Raw genomic sequence first — 18,354 nt, forward strand, 5'->3', positions numbered from 1 at the left:
GCCGCACACCGGATGTAGTAGAAAACTTGACTTTATTAGAAAGATAGGATCATCAAAAATACAAGACCATCATGCAGAAAGTACAGGATTAGCTGATGCGTTTTGCACTCTGAGCTGAGTGCTTACTCGTAGCTATGAGTAAGCACTCAGCTCAGAGTGCGAAACGCGTCAGCTAATCCTGTACTTTCTGCATGAAGGTCTTGTATTTTTGATGATCCCATCTTTCTAATAAAGTCAAGTTTTCTACTACATCCGGTGTGCGGCATCCAGATCTTCTCATTTCAAGCCTGTTCCATTTAGCATTTAGCCAGCACCTGGAACTCTTCAACCCTGGAAATCTTACACCTGGGTTTGTGTCCACCTGAGCGGTAAAACACCCTCTTTGCTTTGTCTGCATCTAGGGATCACCGTCTTCACAAATTCCAGCAATTGATCCAGTGCTGCCTTCCTCTTTGTTTGGTTCTTATAATGTGAGTGGTTTATCTGCCACAGGCAAGGCAGCTCCCTGAACATATCAATGAAGATTGCCATAAAGGCGTTATCTTTCAAGATATCCATTTTCACTGCAAGACACAACACAAGACAAACCCTAATGTCAGGCCAAACTCTCCTAATCTTGTTACAATATAGGCCTCAATCTAGAAGCAGTATATGCCCAAGTTTGGCTCTTTTTTTTGGCTCTTCCTCCGCTCACAGATCATACGTACTACGTGTTACGCTTTATACACACTGCGCATGCGTGTGACTCCGCCTGCCCCTGATGTTCTTTCTAGTCTATTCCCCGCCCCTTTCCGTTCGGTGCAGTGGGGGAAGAGCACATGACGGAGACACAGCAGGTGCGTGCTAATTATAGCAAGGAGGAGGAGGGGGAGGAAAGCCTGGAGGCAGAAATGTCTGGATCCAGAAGGAGAAGATTTAAGGCCTCAAATATGTCCTTTGGGGAGATGTTGGAGATGGTGGACATCCTGAAGAAGGCCGACTATGATGAAAAGTATGGACCTTACCCCAACCCCAATGTCCGAAAGGCCAAGATCATGGCGAAAGTGGTCAAAAGTCTGCACCGGAATTTCGGGGTACGTCAATCGAAAGATCAGCTCAGGAAGCGGTGGTCGGACCTAAAAATTAAGAGAACACGAGCAGTACAGAAAGATCCGGAGAGTGCTGCAAAAAAGTAAGTAGTTGTCCAGTGTTCCTATTCTTTATGTTTATTACGTTCGTGCTGCTCCATGTGCTTTTAGGAACTGTTGTACAGTTTAAAATGGCAACTTTAATGTTCATAGTCACATTATTCGTTCGTATCAAACAGTTTTCTTTCGGCCTATAAAACACCATTGTTTTTACCATATGCATTTGACCACATTTTTTAGGGCCTACTTGTATGAAACTAATTTGGTTGTGTAGATGGGTTTGTTACTAGAATGAAATGCCAACTAGATTCTGTGTAAGGAGAGGACACTCAGCACCTGTTTACACATCTGGACGCTGGAGCACTAGTGTGGGACACAAGAACACCATTTTTATTAGGGGGGCCCACACAAGAGCTCCAGTGTATACTATAGGGGTGTCTCCATCTGTGAAGCTTGTAGAAAACAGGTAAGTATTCAAGCTTGACAAAGGACACTAAAAATTCTACATCTTGGAACTCTGCCAAAATAGACAATTGTACCCCACTTCCAAGCAATGTTGCATATTTCTAGTTATGCCATCAAATATCTGTGTGCTAAGTATACCTTTTTTTTTCACATAGGGGATAAAAGACTCGGAGGACACACCTCATCCGAGGAGACCAGAGACCCCCCACCTCTTGAAGAAAGGGAAATACCCCCAACACAAGAAGAGCAGGAGGAGGAAGACGTGGTAGAACTAGTCACCACAACAGGTGAGTGTCTGCGACCACAGGCTCAGGTAAGAGATGGATGCCGGCATATTTATAATACATGTTTTTTTTTGGTTTCTCTCTTTTTAGGTGATAGTGATGTTGTGGATCCTGATCCTTTCACCTCGGAAAGTGCCCAGATCCTGATTGGGGAGATCATGGGGTGTAATGTTGCCTTGGAAAATATCACCAAAAACATCAATGATGTTATTAATAAAATTAAAAACATCATTGATGTTTTGGGGAGAGTTTAAAACCCCTCCAAAGCCCTTTCTTTTATGGTGTACTACAATTTTAAATTTTTTTCGCAAATTGTAGAAAAGTCAAATTTGGAGGATGCATACAGTGTGCCAACATGTGCTATCTGCCATCACGGGAGATCATTGGAAGCGTTTTGGGGGTGCAACCCCTTCCTCAATAATAAAGTAGCTGTGAAGAAGGGGTTGCACCCCCAAAACACGTCCCTTGATCCCCCGTGATGGCAGCTAGCACATGTTGACATTCGGCTATTTGTCTGCATCTTCCAAATTTGGCTTTTCCGGGGTGACTTCACCCCATCTGAACGCAATATCAAACACAGTTCCTAAATACTCATGTCTGATATTGCCTTCAAGTTCTACCAAACGTGAACTTTGTAAGTTCAAGATTTGTGTCTTTCTTGTTGGTTTGAAACATGACTGTTTTATCTTAAATGGACATTTGTACTTTTTCTAATGCCACCCCAAAAATTGTTATACAACAAACATGTTGGTATGTTTTAAAAACCTTTTCTAAATGCACATGTGATTGTGCTGGTATTAAAAAGATTGTTATTAATCAAGAATGTGTGGATACTTGTCTAAAGGCTACAACACTTTTGTGGTGCTCCAATTGCTGCTTTATGTGACAATGGGGGTTATTTAATAAGGGCCAATCCACTTTGCACTACAAGTGCAATTTCAGTGCAGTTTCAAGTGCACTTGTAGTGCAAAGTGTCTTTGCCTTTAGTAAATAACAACCAACAGTGCTTTGTAAGGTTACACAATCACGCCATTTTCAGGACTCACCACATTTCTGTCAGGGTCAGCTAAAACAAACACAAGCAGTAAATGTCAACAAAGATTTGCTTAATTTTTTTTTATTTGATAAAGGTTTCACACATTGTCTGGCATATTGATGGCCCCCCTACCCGCAAAGAACTCAAGGTATCTTAGCCGGACATCACGGGCACTCAGGGAGGGCAAGCCAGGACGGCCACTTTCAAGCGCCGTCAGGGTTGTTTCATTTATCATTCCGGCCTCAGGCCCAACTGAGCCAGCATAGTTGGCAGAATGTTGACATAAAAAAGTTATGTGGAACGCAGCACGCCAGGATAATATGATTCAGTTTATACTCCGCCATATGTATGGGTGTCAGAAATAGGCGGAACCGGCTGGCCATGATTCCAAATGTGTTCTCCACCACTCTTCTGGCTCTGGCCAGCCGGTAATTAAAAACCCTCTGGTCCGGGGTGAGGGTCCTCATCGGGAATGGCCGCATAAGGTGGTCCCCCAGCGCAAATGCTTCATCCGCAATGAAGACGAATGGAAGTCCTTCCACATTCTCTTCTGGAGGTGGCAAGTCCAAGCTGCCATTTTGGAGACGCCTGTAAAACTCTGTCTGGGCAATGACTCCACCATTGGACATCGGGCCATTCTTCCCCACGTCCACATACAGGAACTCGTAATTAGCCTACACCACCGCCAACATCACAATTCTATTGAACCCCTTATAATTATAATTACAATAGAGTTGGGTGGTGGTACGATGTGGACGTGTTTCCCATCAATTGCCCCTCCGCAGTTAGGAAAGTCCCACCGCTGGGCAAAGTGGGAGGCCACAGTCTGCCATTCCTGTGGCGTGGAAGGAAACTGTTGAGGAAAACAAAAAAAAATTAGTCTTTTTGCACATAAACATGGAAAGCAGATTAGACACAAACATTCTTGGCCAACATCAAGATAACATTTATTAATGGGAATTTTTAAAGACCAAAGTATAAGGTACACCTATCATATTCCCCCCCCCCCCTGTCATGGGCCATTTCTAACATTATAGGGGGGGCTCTTGGACAGGTAACCCTCTCCACTTCATTGAGAGATGAATGCCTAAATAATGGGTATTACTTGGAACAGCCCCTCCTTAGTTACACTATTGGCAGCACACTGGACAGGTAAGAAGTGTCATAATACAAAGATATATATACACATTGTACACATTTGAGCACATTTGGACATTCTGCTATTACCTATCAAGATAATAATAGTATACAAAAACTTTAAACAGTACCATTTGAAAGTATACAGGCAGGCCCTTGTACTACATGCTTTGGGGAATTCATCCATACATCTAACCACAAAAGAGGTGGGTATAGTGTGTATGGGTTTGGCAAAGTCAGCAGATAGATGACTGAGGATAGATAGAGAATTGGTATCAGCTAACTTAGCAGTTGGGGAGAGGGAGGGTTCCAAATGATTTGGGGACCCCCCAAAAAAAGCCTATGGCACTCTGCCTGAATTTAAAGCACAAATCACATTTAAAAACATTTTAGGGGGTGTTTGGGGTAAAGCACTACTATGGAGCTGATAAAATACATTGTTAAGTGACTACATGAAGTGAATATAGGGCCAGGAGAGCATGCTGGGGAGGTAAGTGAAGGCAAATATATGTATGAAGGACAAAAAAAATGTACATAACAATCCAGCATTCATGAGAACAAAGGGGACATTCACAGCATATTACAATCATGGTAATTAGGGAATAAGGAAAGAAAGACAATATAATAGCAAACATTAAATACAATAAAATGTGATATTAAAGGATAAAAATCTTACCTTAATATACTCCTTCTGCAGGACCTGGATGATGGCACAACAGGTCTCTGGGATAATGATCCCCAGAGCCTGGGGGGAGATGCCTGTCGAGAACTTCAAGTCCTGCAGGCTTCTCCCCGTCGCCAAGTACCGCAGGGTGGCGACGAGCCTCTGCTCCAGAGTGATGGCTTGCCTCATGCAGGTATCCTGCCTGCTGATATAGGGGGTCAGCAAAGCCAGCAAACGGTGAAATACGGGGTCCGTCATCCGGAGAAAGTTCCTGAAATCATCACGATTATTCTCACGGATCTCACGGAGCAAAGGCATATGACAGAACTGGTCACGCTGAAGCAACCAATTCTTGGTCCATGAACTCCTCCCCACCCTGTTCATGGACTGGACTTGTGTCAAGGTCAGGACCCCAACACCAAGCCCCCGCACAGCACGAACTCTACGAGGAGTACGTATACGCAACATGGCTAGAAAACGGTCGGCTGCTCAGAACAAAGTAACAGAACGCACTGAAGAACAGCAAGGCCTGTGAAGAGCGACCTGAAAAACAGTAACGAACGAACAAGAACACAATGACTAATCAAAGTCACGCGTAGCTTGTTGCACGCACTGAAGAGCAGATACAAACCCACAAGCACAAACTGAACAGCAGAAAACGATCTGAAAAACAGGAGTCTGAAAAAGCGCGAATCATCTCTCACCAAACTTTTACTAACACGAGATTAGCAAAAGGAGCCCAAAGGGTGCCGCGCTTGGTTCTGAACTGGCCTTTTCTAGTCTCGTCATACGTGGTTTACGTCACCGCGTTTTTGGCGATCGGAAATTCCGACAACTTTCGCGTGTACGCAAAACAAGTTTAAGCCAACATCCGTCGAAAAAAATCCTAGGATTTTGTTGTCGGAATGTCCGATCAATGTCCGACCGTGTGTACGGGGCATAAGACTAAAGGTAAGAGTTTGTTTATAAGCAATTCATTTGGATTACAAACATGCACAGACTTTACAAATAAGTTAGATATAAAACACAGAAATAACTTTAAAGAAAATCCCACCATCTCTTAAAAAAATAAACCATATAATTACTATGTCATTTTGTAAGTTATATCAAATATATATATTTTTTTAAAATCCTCTCAATTTCAATCTGCAGTCAGTGTAATTTTTTTAAAACTACTGCTTTGCAAAATGACAACCTAGAGACGTGTCCACTTCCCTGTACCAAGATTCAAGTCTAATTGCACTCATCCCCTGTATTAGGAGTTTAATTCTTGGTTTGTTCAAACAGAGAAGTTGTTGATCGTTTTCTGAATTTGCCTACATTTGTCTCTCAAGTAAGTAATCCATGACACAGGTGATATTTTTAGCTATCTGTAAAAGGTAACATTCTTCCCACTGATTACTAATATAAGGTTCATTCTACCCACTGACCACCAATGTAAGAGGGCATTTTTTCCGGTGACCACCACTGTAAGGAAAGCACCTCTTCCACTAACCCCCAGTGTAATGGTACACTTTTCCACTGACCCTCAATGTAAGGGTCCACCTTTTCACTTACCTCCAATGTAAGGGGCCCTTTTCCAATGGCCACCAATGTAAAGGGACACTAAAATGGCTTTAGCATGCTGTCAGCTGTATCTGGGTCACAGGAGTGCAGAACTAATTGCACTCCTGTGACTCACAGGAGAAGTATAGCCAAAATAGCTTTGGCCATACTTCTCTAACATGGAGCCAGCATTTACTGCACTGGCTTACAAAGTTACAAATAATCTCGTCAGGATGTTTGAATGAGTAATCGAGTCAGCAATAATAATTGTTTAATCAGTCGATGTAAAACAGTGCCTCCAATATAAAAATATGAAAACAAATTAAGCTGATCAATTAATTCTTTCTGAGCTTATACAGATATTCTTTTAAGTACAATAAAATTGGGTGAAAGTACGGACTGCGAAACTAGAAACATTTTAACAATAAGTCACTTAATAAACACCATTAACAATCCTATTTGATAGTGTGACACAGACACAGAAATTATATTCACAATGAATTTCTCAATTTACCCCGCTAAAATATGTGGGTATACTAGATCAAATAAAGTCATTAATTTCCTCTCGTAAAAAGCATAACCACTTATATTAAAACCTAGCAGACAATAATTTCCATCTGACAGATTACAACTGTTATTCTCCTGCAAAAAAGAATAAAGGCCCAAATTCTCTAGGTCCTCTAGTACCCAAGGTGAAGCGCCCCCACCCCAAGCTGGAGTTCATTAGGAAAGAACGGGTGCTGCAAAGCAAATATGCCTGAGGATGGTACAATCATGCCTGTGTGTCTGAATGTAGCATCCAGGCAAGTGCAGGCCTTAAAATTCAAAACTTTTGGCCCTGGAGTTGCCAGTTTATAGTCCATGGAAAATGCAGGTAATCCTAGCATGTGCAGAGCACTGCAACAAAACTCGGTGTGCTTTAGCCAACGTGGGCCTTGCACAGTGTAATTTATTCATAATAAGCATAGAACAACAGAGGCATGTTTTACTTAACCACTTCAGCCCCAGAAGATTTAACCCCCTTCCTGACCAGAGCACTTTTTGCGATTCGGCAATGCGTCGCTTTAACTTAATTGCGCAGTCGTGCGACGTTGTACCCAAACAAAATTGATGTCCTTTTTTTCCCACAAATAGAGCTTTCTTTTGGTGGTATTTGATTGCTTCTGTGGTTTTTATTTTTTGTGCTATAAACAAAAAAAGAGCTACAATTTTGAAAAAAAACGCAATATTTTTTATTTTTTGCTATAATAAATATCCCCCAAAAATATATAAAAAAACTTTTTTTCCTCAGTTTAGGCCAATATGTATTCTTCTACATATTTTTGGTAAAAAAATCGCAATAAGCGTATATTGATTGGTTTGCACAAAATGTATAGCGTCTACAAAATAGGGGATAGTTTTATGGCATTTTTATTTTTATTTTAGTAGTAATGGTGGCGATCTGTGATTTTTATCGGGACTGCGACATTATGGCGGACACATCGGACATTTTTGACACTATTTTGGGACCATTGTACAGCGATCGATGCTATAATAATGCATTGATTACTGTGTAATTGACACAGGCAGTGAAGGGGTTAACCACTAGGGGGCAGTGAATGAGTTAAGTGTGTCTTAGGGAGTGATTCTAACTGTTAGGGGGCTGGACTTCAACACACAGGACAGTGATCACAGCTCTCGATTAGAGAGAGCTATGATCAATGTCCTGTCACTAGGCAGAACGGGGAAATGCTTTGTTTACAAAAGCATCTCCCCGTTCTTCCTCTCCATGACACGATCGTGGCACCAGGCGGACATCGAGTCCACAGGACCCACAGTCATGGAGACCACGGTGGGCGAGCGCCCACGACACCGCTTCTTAAAGGGGACGTACCTGTACGCCCTTTTGCCTACCAGCGCCATTCTGCCGACGTACATCGGCGTGCCCTGCTCAGCAAGCAGTTAAAATGTGGACCTTCAGTCATTTTTTCAACTTTCCATCTATTAAATCTTCTGCCCTTGTTGTTCTAACTTTGGGTAGTAAAACATTTTTTTTTCTGCCAGTAAATACCTTATACAGCCCACTTCCTGTTTCTTGTCTGGTCATTAGCCTAGGCTTATGACATCATGCACAGATCTCTCTCTCACTCTCATGAGAGTTTGTCAGGAAGTGACGGGGTGAGTCATAAGAGGGCAAGTGAGAGCTGCAGAGCTCGAGGGGTGCCTCTGTGTGTCTGCGTAAATCCAGGAAGTGAACAGGCAGCAGCTTCAGCTGCCCACAGTTAAAATGGATGCAGCCAGGGGGGCGTGTCCGGATGTGAGCCGAGAAGGACGTGCCACTGTGGAGCTCCGCACATCCTGATACTATCCACTACCATCCTCTGCACTGACCGACTTGGTGAGCCTCCAAATCAGCCCTGTGGGTCCCTGGGCATCCCCTGCCTCAATCGCAGCCTGTATTTTGGATTGTGCCGGCCACTAGTGTTATCATCTGGCCCGTGGCCGGCTCCACACAGCCGGGACCCGCCGCCATCTTGCGTCCTACAAGTCAGCATACATCCCCCACACTTGAGCGCCGCGATACGCAGGACGAGCGGCGGCCCCACCATCATCCATCTAGGGCAGCTTCTCCAGAGGGGGTGGACCGGGAGTGAGCCATCGGAGGGCCGCCTGAGGACCCCCAGGGACGGGATCTACACGCCGCGGTCCGCCGCCATCTTGCGGCCTACGGGACAGCCAGCATCCTCCATGCCATCTACTGCCATCCTTTAAACCAACGAACCTGGTGAGCCTCCAAATCTGCCCCATGGGTCCCTAGGCGCCCTCTGCCTCGATCGCGGCCTAAATTGTGGATCCCGACCGGCCGATGGTGTTGTCATCCGGCCCGCTCCACACAACCGCCATCTTGCGGCCTACGGGACAGCCAGTATCTTCCACGCCATCTACTGCCATCCTCTACACCAATTGCCCTGGTGAGCCTCCAGGTCTGCCCCATAGTTCCCTGGGCACCCCCTGCCTCGATCGCGGCCTAAATTGTGGATCCCGGCCGGCCGCTGGTGTTGTCATCTGACCCGCTCCACACAACCAGGACCCGCAGCCATCTTGCGGCCTACGGGACTGCCTCCATCCTCTGTGCTAGAGTGCCTCAGCGGCCCCATCTCCATCTCCACAGGGTGACTTCTTTGGAGGGGGTAGTCCGGAAGTGTGCCATTGGGGAGCTGCCTGAGGATCCTAGGGGATAGACTCCCCTTACCTGCAGCCCATCTTGGGGCCTACAAAACCAGCAGCATCCTCCCAGGTTGGGCACTGTGATACGACCATACTCTCCTCCCTCCCTCCTGCCCAACTCCCTGGGTGAAAAAGACTAACTCATACTGCGGCTGGAGGGGTAGATGATCCGTGAGAGGGGGTGGACACGTCCCGCTGGAGATTTACCACCCGTCGGCACATTCGCATCCTCCATCCTACTCCGAGGACCCTGATAACTACACGCAGGCCCCCCCAAAAAAAACAAAACAAAACCTCCTTCATTGCGGGGCGGACCTCGGATGGGTCACCCTAGAACCCGCTACTCAAAATCTGGTCCGAAGACCTCTCGTACCCCCCCACCGGCGACCGTCTCCTCTACGAGGCGGCCCGCTACTGTGATGGCGGCGCATACACAGGCAGTTGCGGAGCCTGGGGCCGCGGTGGCTCCCACGGGAGCGGAGATCCTGGCAGCCATTACAGCGTGCAAAGAAACTCTGACAACCAAGATCGACTTCCTGACCATAGATGTTGGTCTCATTCGTCAGGACATGGACAAATTCAGGTCCCGCATTGCGGAGGTGGAGGACAGAGTCTCTACAGTGGAGGATACAGTCCGGGCAGATTCCAGGGAGGTGAGGGCCCTGCAGCTCCAAGTGAAAGCGCTCCAGGAGCGTGCTATAGACACAGAGAACCGCCTCAGGCGAAATAACATCCGCATACTTGGATTACCCGAGAGAGCTGAGGGATCCAGACCAGCTGAGTTTACTGAACAATTACTGTCCACCCTGTTCGGCCTGGGTGATCTGCCTCCCACCTTCGTAGTGGAAAGAGCCCACAGGGTCCCGCCGCTCCCTCCAAGACCAGGGGCCCCTCCTCGCCCCTTCCTGCTGCGGCTGTTAAATTACCGCGATCGGGATCGCATCCTGGCAGCGGCACGTACCATGCCTGAAATCAAATTTGAAAATACCAAACTGCTCTTTTTCCCGGATTTCTCTCAGGAAGTACAGCAACGCCGCAAGTCCTTTACTGATGTGAGACGCCGGCTCCGGGAGAAGGGAATACGCTTTGGTTTATTATATCCCAGCAGGTTGCGGATCACAGATGGTGACAACACGCGTTTCTTCGACACCCCGGAGGCTGCTATGACATGGCTGGATACCCGCTAACAACATACGACTAGGGAACCATGGTTGACTGCAACATGCTGGGAGCAGCTAAGTATCACACCTCCCCCGAACAGGACTACCTCCTGTCCCATGTTGACTCGCAGTATTACTCACTATCCAACCCTAGGTCTTTCCTCTCTGCTCTAGTCCATCATTACCCCAATTGGCTGTTCAATGTCCATCGTTGCATAGACTACCGCCCACTTCTCCTGTCTGAGGAGCTCCAGCAGCAACCACAGATTTATTTACTTTTTTTCCCCCTTTCTTTTTCTTTTATTGAATGTGCTACTGTCTGGAACCGGCTTCCCCTACCGAAGAGCTTCCACAAGTGTTGAAATACAACACTGAACTGTTGCTAATTAAAGTCTAAAGGTTTACTGTTTTTGAGTTTTTGGGTATAGGCCCCATCTGATCACCCCCCAGGTTTTAGGGATGTCATCAGATGAGGGCAGGTTTGACACCTCGGTGTCATCACGGGTATTGTTTCTTAGTTATGTATGCATTCATGTTCGTTTGTCTATTTGGTCTTTCATGAGCCATAATTCCACCCGGTACAGGCTCCCTGGGTCCTTGCTGCTCCTGAGCTGTGCACGCGCACCTGCTTCATCCCTCCTTTCTTTCCCCGTCAGACCTCTGCACAATGACAGGACGTGATGCCCCCACCTTCAGTGCGCTGTCCTGGAATGTCCGAGGGCTCAATTCCAAATTTAAGAGAGCAGTGCTCTTCAAATACCTCAAATTACATTCCCCGCATATGGTAATTCTACAGGAAATGCACCTTATGGGCAGCAAACTATTGGCGCTGAAAAAGCCATGGATCCAGAGAGCCTTCCACGCCTCCTATTCCACATATGCCAGAGGGGTCACAATCCTGATCAGTAAATCCTTCCCATGTGTGATGGAACATGTTCACACTGACCCCCAGGGTAAATATGTACTTATAGTGTTCACTGTCTGGGGTGTCCGATATATTGTGGTAGGCATTTACATCCCCCCTCCTTTTTCCTCCTCCACCTTATACACCATAATAGAGAAAATCACTCCATACTGCCCTGCCAGACTGTTACTCATGGGCGATTTCAACGCCATTTTGGCCCCAGACCTGGACAGACCTACCCCCCCCAAACAATTCTCTACTGACTTGCTCTCATGGGCAGAGGTGCTAGGTGTAACTGAGGTGTGGAGATGGAAACATCCCACGTCCAGAGCATACTCCTGTTTCTCCAATACGCATAAAACTTCCTCCCGCATCGACCTCGCCTTTGCCAACCCGACTATGCTGACAGATGTGTTAGACGCCTCATACTTGCCCAGCGGACTCTCAGATCACTGCCCCCTACTCCTTACAGTTCGCTCCCCGTCCTCCCGTTCCTCGCCCCTTTGGCGCCTAGGAACCCATTGGATCTCCCATGCCGACCTGGCAGATACTATTCCACCACGCCTAGCGGAATACTGGGATCTTAATACGGGGTCCTCCTCCACAGCGGTGACCTGGGATGCCTTTAAGGCCTTTACCAGAGGGCAATATATCTCTTCTATTGCTGGGATCCGGAGGGAGCAGGCAGCTATCACTATTGCCCTACAAACAGCTGCACGGCTTCAATCAGACGCCTATGCAGCTGACCCTACTGACACACACTTTGACTCCCTCAATGCGGCGAAACGTGACTTACACCTCCACCTCACCGAGGTTACTAGACTACACCTTTACCGAAACAAACAACGGTTCTTTGAACAAGGAGACCGTAATGGTCGCCTACTAGCGATGCTGGCACAACATGACAAACCCCTGACGGTGGTCCCTAGTGTGGTGTCCCCTTTGGGAGAATCGGCCTCCTCCCTGCCGGACATACTGGAGGCCTTCCGCCAGTACTACAGTGCTCTCTATACCTCGGTGCTACCCTCGGACTTCCGGCCACAGGACCTTGCACCCTGGTTGGACCTCTTGGCTCTTGGCTGGCTGTCTGACGGGGAAAGAGAGTCCCTGGTGGGGCCGATTGCCCCGGAGGAGGTACTGAAGGCGATCGGGTCCTTCCCTGTGGGAAAGTCTCCGGGCCCAGATGGACTACCCATTGAGTTCTACAAGACTCATGGGGACCTGCTGGCCCCCAAATTGGCACAGCTTTATTCCCAATGTTTGGCTGATGGTGCCCTCCCGGCTTCCATGGGTCATGCCCATGTCATTCTTATCCATAAAGCGTCTAAAGACCCCACGTCCTGCGCCTCCTACAGGCCAATCGCCCTACTTAACACAGACTTTAAGATCCTCACCAAATTGCTAACCACGAGACTACAGCCCCTACTACCATCTATCATTGAGACTGACCAGACTGGTTTCATGGCCAATAGAGCGACAGACGTAAACTTGAGGCGCCTGTTCACCAACATACACACGCAACATCTCAATGAGGGATCTAGGGTGGTGGCCTCCCTAGACATCGAGAAGGCCTTCGACACGATCGAGTGGCCTTTTCTCTGGGAGGTCCTCCGCAGGATGGGGTTTCCCCTGCTCTTCATTAAATGGATGGAGGTCCTTTACCGTGACCCCACCTCGGCCATTAAGCTGGGAGGGGGCCTGTCACGGTCCTTCCATCTGTCCAGGGGCACGCGGCAGGGCTGCCCTATCTCTCCAGCCTTATTTGCCATCGCGATGGAGCCACTTGCAGAGGCCCTTCGCACCTCTCCTCACGTTAAGGGGCTGCGGGTTGGCTGGCTGGAGGAGAGGGTCGCCCTGTACGCAGACGACCTCCTACTCTTCCTTAATGATGCGGGTCCATCACTCGAGGGAGCCCTGCAGGTCCCCAACTCCTTTTCCTCTGTCACGGGCCTCAGAGTCAACTGGACAAAATCTCTCCTGTTCCCCATCGACCCTGCGGCCCGTGACACAGCTCCCACTGACATCCCTCTTCAATGGGTCGAGAATTTTAAATATCTAGGGGTGGTGGTCTCCAGGCGGGCTTCTGACTACTTACCATTAAATTTGTCCCCGGTAGTTCAGGAGACTCAGAAACGGCTGAAGTCATGGGAATCGTTGCCTCTTTCAATATTGGGACGCATAAATTTGTTTAAAATGAAAATACTCCCCAAATTCACGTACTTATTTCGCCACTCTCCACAGTGGATCCCTAAATCTTTTTTCATACATCTGCATCGCCTCCTCGCCTCTTTCATATGGGGATCCCAATCCCCTAGATACAGCTGGACCACACTGATACGCCCGACCTCCCAGGGTGGCTTGGCATGTCCGGATCTACACAAGTACTATCTAGCTGCCCAGCTGGTCACAGCTGCTTGGTGGTTCAATCCGGACATCTCCAACCCAGCTACCCAGGTCGAGGCGGCAGTGTTGGGATCCCTAGAGGCACTCAAATTTTTGCTCTTTCGAGGCCCTCGGGCCCCCTATCCACTGACACCCTCCATGCGCACCACGCTGCGTGCATGGGGGGCAGGTCTCAAAATTGAAAAATACCCTCAACAGGCAATCTCGCCCAATGCTCCCCTTTGGCTAAATCTAACCCTGAAGCACATCTATAAACTACCCGAGCCCCATGTCTGGACCAAATTTAACATAAAAACGGTGACACAGATTGTTTCCAATCAATCCCTAGTACCGCTCTCCAAACTGAACACCGATTTTAATATACCGCAGTCCTATTTTTTCAGATTCCTTCAACTCTCCCATGCCTTTGGCTGCCAATTCTCCAGCTCCCCTCCTCAACTAGTCCAATCTTCACTGGAAGGCCTTCTTCGGTCGGATTGTACAAAAAAACCCACTTCTCAATTATATTCACACCTGACTATCACCTCCCTCCCGACATTGGAAAAGCTAAGATCTAAATGGTCCCGTGACATCCCCGATTTTGACAGTGATGACTGGGATGATGTATGGGATTTCCCATTTAGCTCCCTGGTCTCTCTGAGAGATCGCCTGATCCAATTCAAAATAGTCCATCGGGCATATTTCACTCCTCATAGACTACACAAAATGAACCCTGACTCCCCTCCCGAATGTTGGAGATGTGGTGGAACTCCTGGGGACTTCACCCACATCTTCTGGACCTGTCCGGCAATTGTCGGCTACTGGCGGGAGATATTAGACTTTATCACACAAATCACCTCTGTGCCACTACAACCATCAATGTCAATCTGCATACTAGGCCTGACTGAACAACTAATTCCTACGGTGGCAGGACGCACACTGGTGGGATTGCTCCTGTTCTATGCCCGTAAAGCCATCGCCCTTAGTTGGCGCAAATCAACCCCCCCTCCTCTTTCTCTGTGGAAACAATTAATTAACAATAGCTTACCTCTGTATAAAGACACATATGACAACAGAGGCTGTCCCAACAAATACAGCAAAGTCTGGTCTAAATGGCTGGCAGATCCCTCCACTGCTTCGGAGACCTCTCAGTAGATCCCAATCACGAAATAACCCCCAAGCGGGTGCCAGGTGTACATAATGAATGTATAATATGATACCATATCATGTACAAATATGCATAGCATCATCTAGCGACCCAGTGAACTGTGCCGGTATAACCATTATCATACTAATGTATTTCATGCCAGATATCTACATATGATGCGGTGATAGCGTGACTCCTACATATAAGACCAATGTATGTTTGAATGTTTGTTCTCTCTTTGTTTTTTCTCTTTGAAAATCAATAAAAAGATTTAAAAAAAAAAAAAAAATGGATGCAGCCAGACTTAGTGGGGGGAGATTTATGCAGCATTTTTGGCAATTACAGAATTGCAGAATATATAAAATAATATGCAAAGTGGTTGGAGGGTAGCTTCAGAATGGCAAAGACATTTTTATTACAAATTATGTGAGCAGACTGCAGTTTCAATTTAACATTATGGTAACTAAAAAAAAAATTTCAATCTGGGAACTAAGACAGCTTATAATTCATGAGCCTCCAATTGGAAAAATGCTTTAGGTGATTGTAAGCGTATTAGTGCACTTGTAACAAAAATGATTGAGTACCTGTTCGCCCTGGTAATTGAACATCTGGCCCAAGCCATGAGATCAAACCCTAACATACAGGGCATACAGACCCCCTCATCCCATTGTAAACTCTCCTTATACACAGACAGACAATCTTCTCCTTTATGTAACCCAACCTCACATTAGTATACCCTCGATACTGGCAGAGATAGACAGATTTGGTTGTTTTAGTAATTACAAATTAAACATCTCTAAAACGGAGGCCCTAAACCTTTCTCTATCACAGGCTACACTCTCCTCCCTCCAATCCAACTTTTCATTTCAATGGCGACCCAACTCTATCTCTTATCTAGGCATAACCATACCAAAACAAACCTCAGACATATATCCCCTGAATTTTAGCCCCCTACTCCAAAAACTCAGACACCTGAAGGAGGAGCGGATGGACTTGCCTTTGTCCTGGGTAGGACGTATTAACACATTAAAAATGGATATACTCCCCAAGCTCCTATACTTATTTCAGGCCCTACCCATCGCCCTTCCTTCTGCGTTTTTCCGCACCCTTCGATATATGGCTATCCGATTTGTGTGGAGGGGTAGCAACCCGAGGCTGAAACATAAACTTTTATGCTCGCCTATTACAAAAGGTGGGCTAGGCCTACCTGACTTTGAGCTATATCAGTTATATCCCGTATCCTTGAGTGGTTCCCTCGCCCTATGACCAAAGCCGCCATGTTCGTGGAACAAGACCTATCTACATATGATCTGCAAGCGCTTCTTTGGGGCTACGATCAGTCGTACAAATCACTTTCAACATTGTCCCCCCTTACTAGGGACGCCCTGGCGATCTGGTACTGTAGGGGAGAAAACTACTCATTATCATCTGAACCTAGCCCCCTTACCCCTCTGTTTGATAATCCAAATTTTCCGGAAGGCCACTCAACCCATTCTATAGACAACTATAACAGAGACTTCTGGCCCAGAGCACTACAATTTGTCGACAACACTCTAGGCACATTCATATTTACCCTAACAGACGTTACTTCCAAGGTGACATGGCTCACTCGTGGACACCTGAATTCTTATTGCAAGAAACTCCACGAATCTAAACGAATTCATAGGCCCCTGACCAGGTTCGAACAACTGTGCATACTCTCTGAGACTCCACGACACACCTTATCGCTGATATATAAACTAATCCTAGACTATACTCACGGAGCCCTACCTAACTATGCTAAAAAATGGTCAGCGGAGGTTGGGAAAGAGATAACTGAGGCAGAGTGGAGTAAAGCTTTTCTTTTCACGCATAAGACATCCATTTCGAGCTATACGCAGGAAAAAACTATAAACTCTTATCAAGGTGGTATCGGGTTCCAACAACCCTCAAGGTCATGTTCCCGTCTAACTCAGATACGTGCTGGAGATGCAACTCAATGAAAGGTACATACATCCATATCTGGTGGGAATGTGACGTACTTCTCCCATTTTGGACACAAATCTTCCAGATCTATACAGAAATTTATGACAAACCTCTAGCGCCATCACCCTCCATTGCCCTCCTCTCCATACTACCTGGGGCCATCAAGTCACAAGTGTGTATGTTTCTTTGTGTTTTTTTTTCAACAGAGATTGGCTTATTAACATTCTGCTAAAACTTTGTGTATTAGTACAGCTTGGAACTTAAATAAGGGGGTACACCACAAAAGTTTATCCTGGAAATATGAATGTTAGTGCAACTAAAAAAAGTATCTTGGACAGTCCTCAATGCTTTGAATGCAAAAATGCTTTTCTTCTAAAAAGAATGGTAAAATTATTTACAACTGAAATAAAGCCTATTTTTAAAAATGTGTTTGTTTTATAGGGCTTGCACATGAGCGGTGGTGTTATCATTAACACAAGTACAGCCAATGGGTAAATGCAAAAAATAGAAAGCACCGCCATATACACAAGTACAGCAGTGCACAGCCATTCATGTCAATGGGAGACTGTATACTACACCTGGGATTCCAGGGCGGAGAAAATACACTGGCAATTATATTGAAAGCACTCACCTGCCTATGTGCAAGAGGCACTAGAGAAGCAAATAAATTATTCTCTCTTGTTGCATTTTGTTAACAGCTTTTACATTTTTGCAGGCCTTTGAAATTATGAAGGTTACACATGGGCAAGGCCATTCTTTGACTCGGGATTTAACACAACTGATCCAGGATTGTGAGATTGGTTTGAGACAAACATAAGTCAACTTAACTACAATCAGCATCTACTATCGTCTTCAACAGTCACAATGGTTGTGTCAATCTTTCACTGTTTTTTAAGTTTTTATGAAAGAAAAATATGTAATAAAATTACAGCATTTTGTTTTCAAACCATGTTGAGTCTCTTTTAGTGTTAGATGCCAGAACAATTGCAGCTATTAGAAAATGGTAAGTGATGCTGCGCCACGGAGTTTATAAAACAGAAGACTGAGGTGAAATGAGTGAAAAGAATGTTTGGTAGTCCTGGAGTAAGGAATTGCTGCCTCTACATATTACTACCACCTAAGTGGAGTTCGGAAAGTTAAGGATTAACTGCACCAGGCAGTACATATAACACTTTCAGTACACCCCCTTTTTTTCACTGCAACTCTGCATGAGGCAGAGGGTGCAACACAGAAGCGCTTATTATTCCATTTAAATTATTACTTTTTTCTTCTATATGGGACTCTGCAGTAAGTGCAGTTTTCCAACAATCTTTTTAATATATTCTGAAGGT

General features: G+C 46.1%; 1 protein-coding gene across 1 annotated transcript in view; it reads left to right on the top strand.

The window, feature by feature from the left end:
- The window catches only part of SMYD3 (SET and MYND domain containing 3), a 980,023-nt gene extending 962,054 nt beyond the window's left edge, over positions 1–17,969 (top strand). The window contains exon 13 of the mRNA XM_073628021.1: positions 17,739–17,969. Within this exon, the coding sequence (XP_073484122.1) occupies positions 17,739–17,840 (102 nt within the window). The 3' untranslated portion in view covers positions 17,841–17,969. The remainder of the gene's footprint in view (positions 1–17,738) is intronic.
- Positions 17,970–18,354: the final 385 nt, after the last annotated feature.

Source organism: Aquarana catesbeiana, linkage group LG04, assembly GCF_042186555.1.
Source record: "Aquarana catesbeiana isolate 2022-GZ linkage group LG04, ASM4218655v1, whole genome shotgun sequence".
In the NCBI taxonomy this organism is placed as follows: Eukaryota; Metazoa; Chordata; class Amphibia; order Anura; family Ranidae; genus Aquarana; species Aquarana catesbeiana.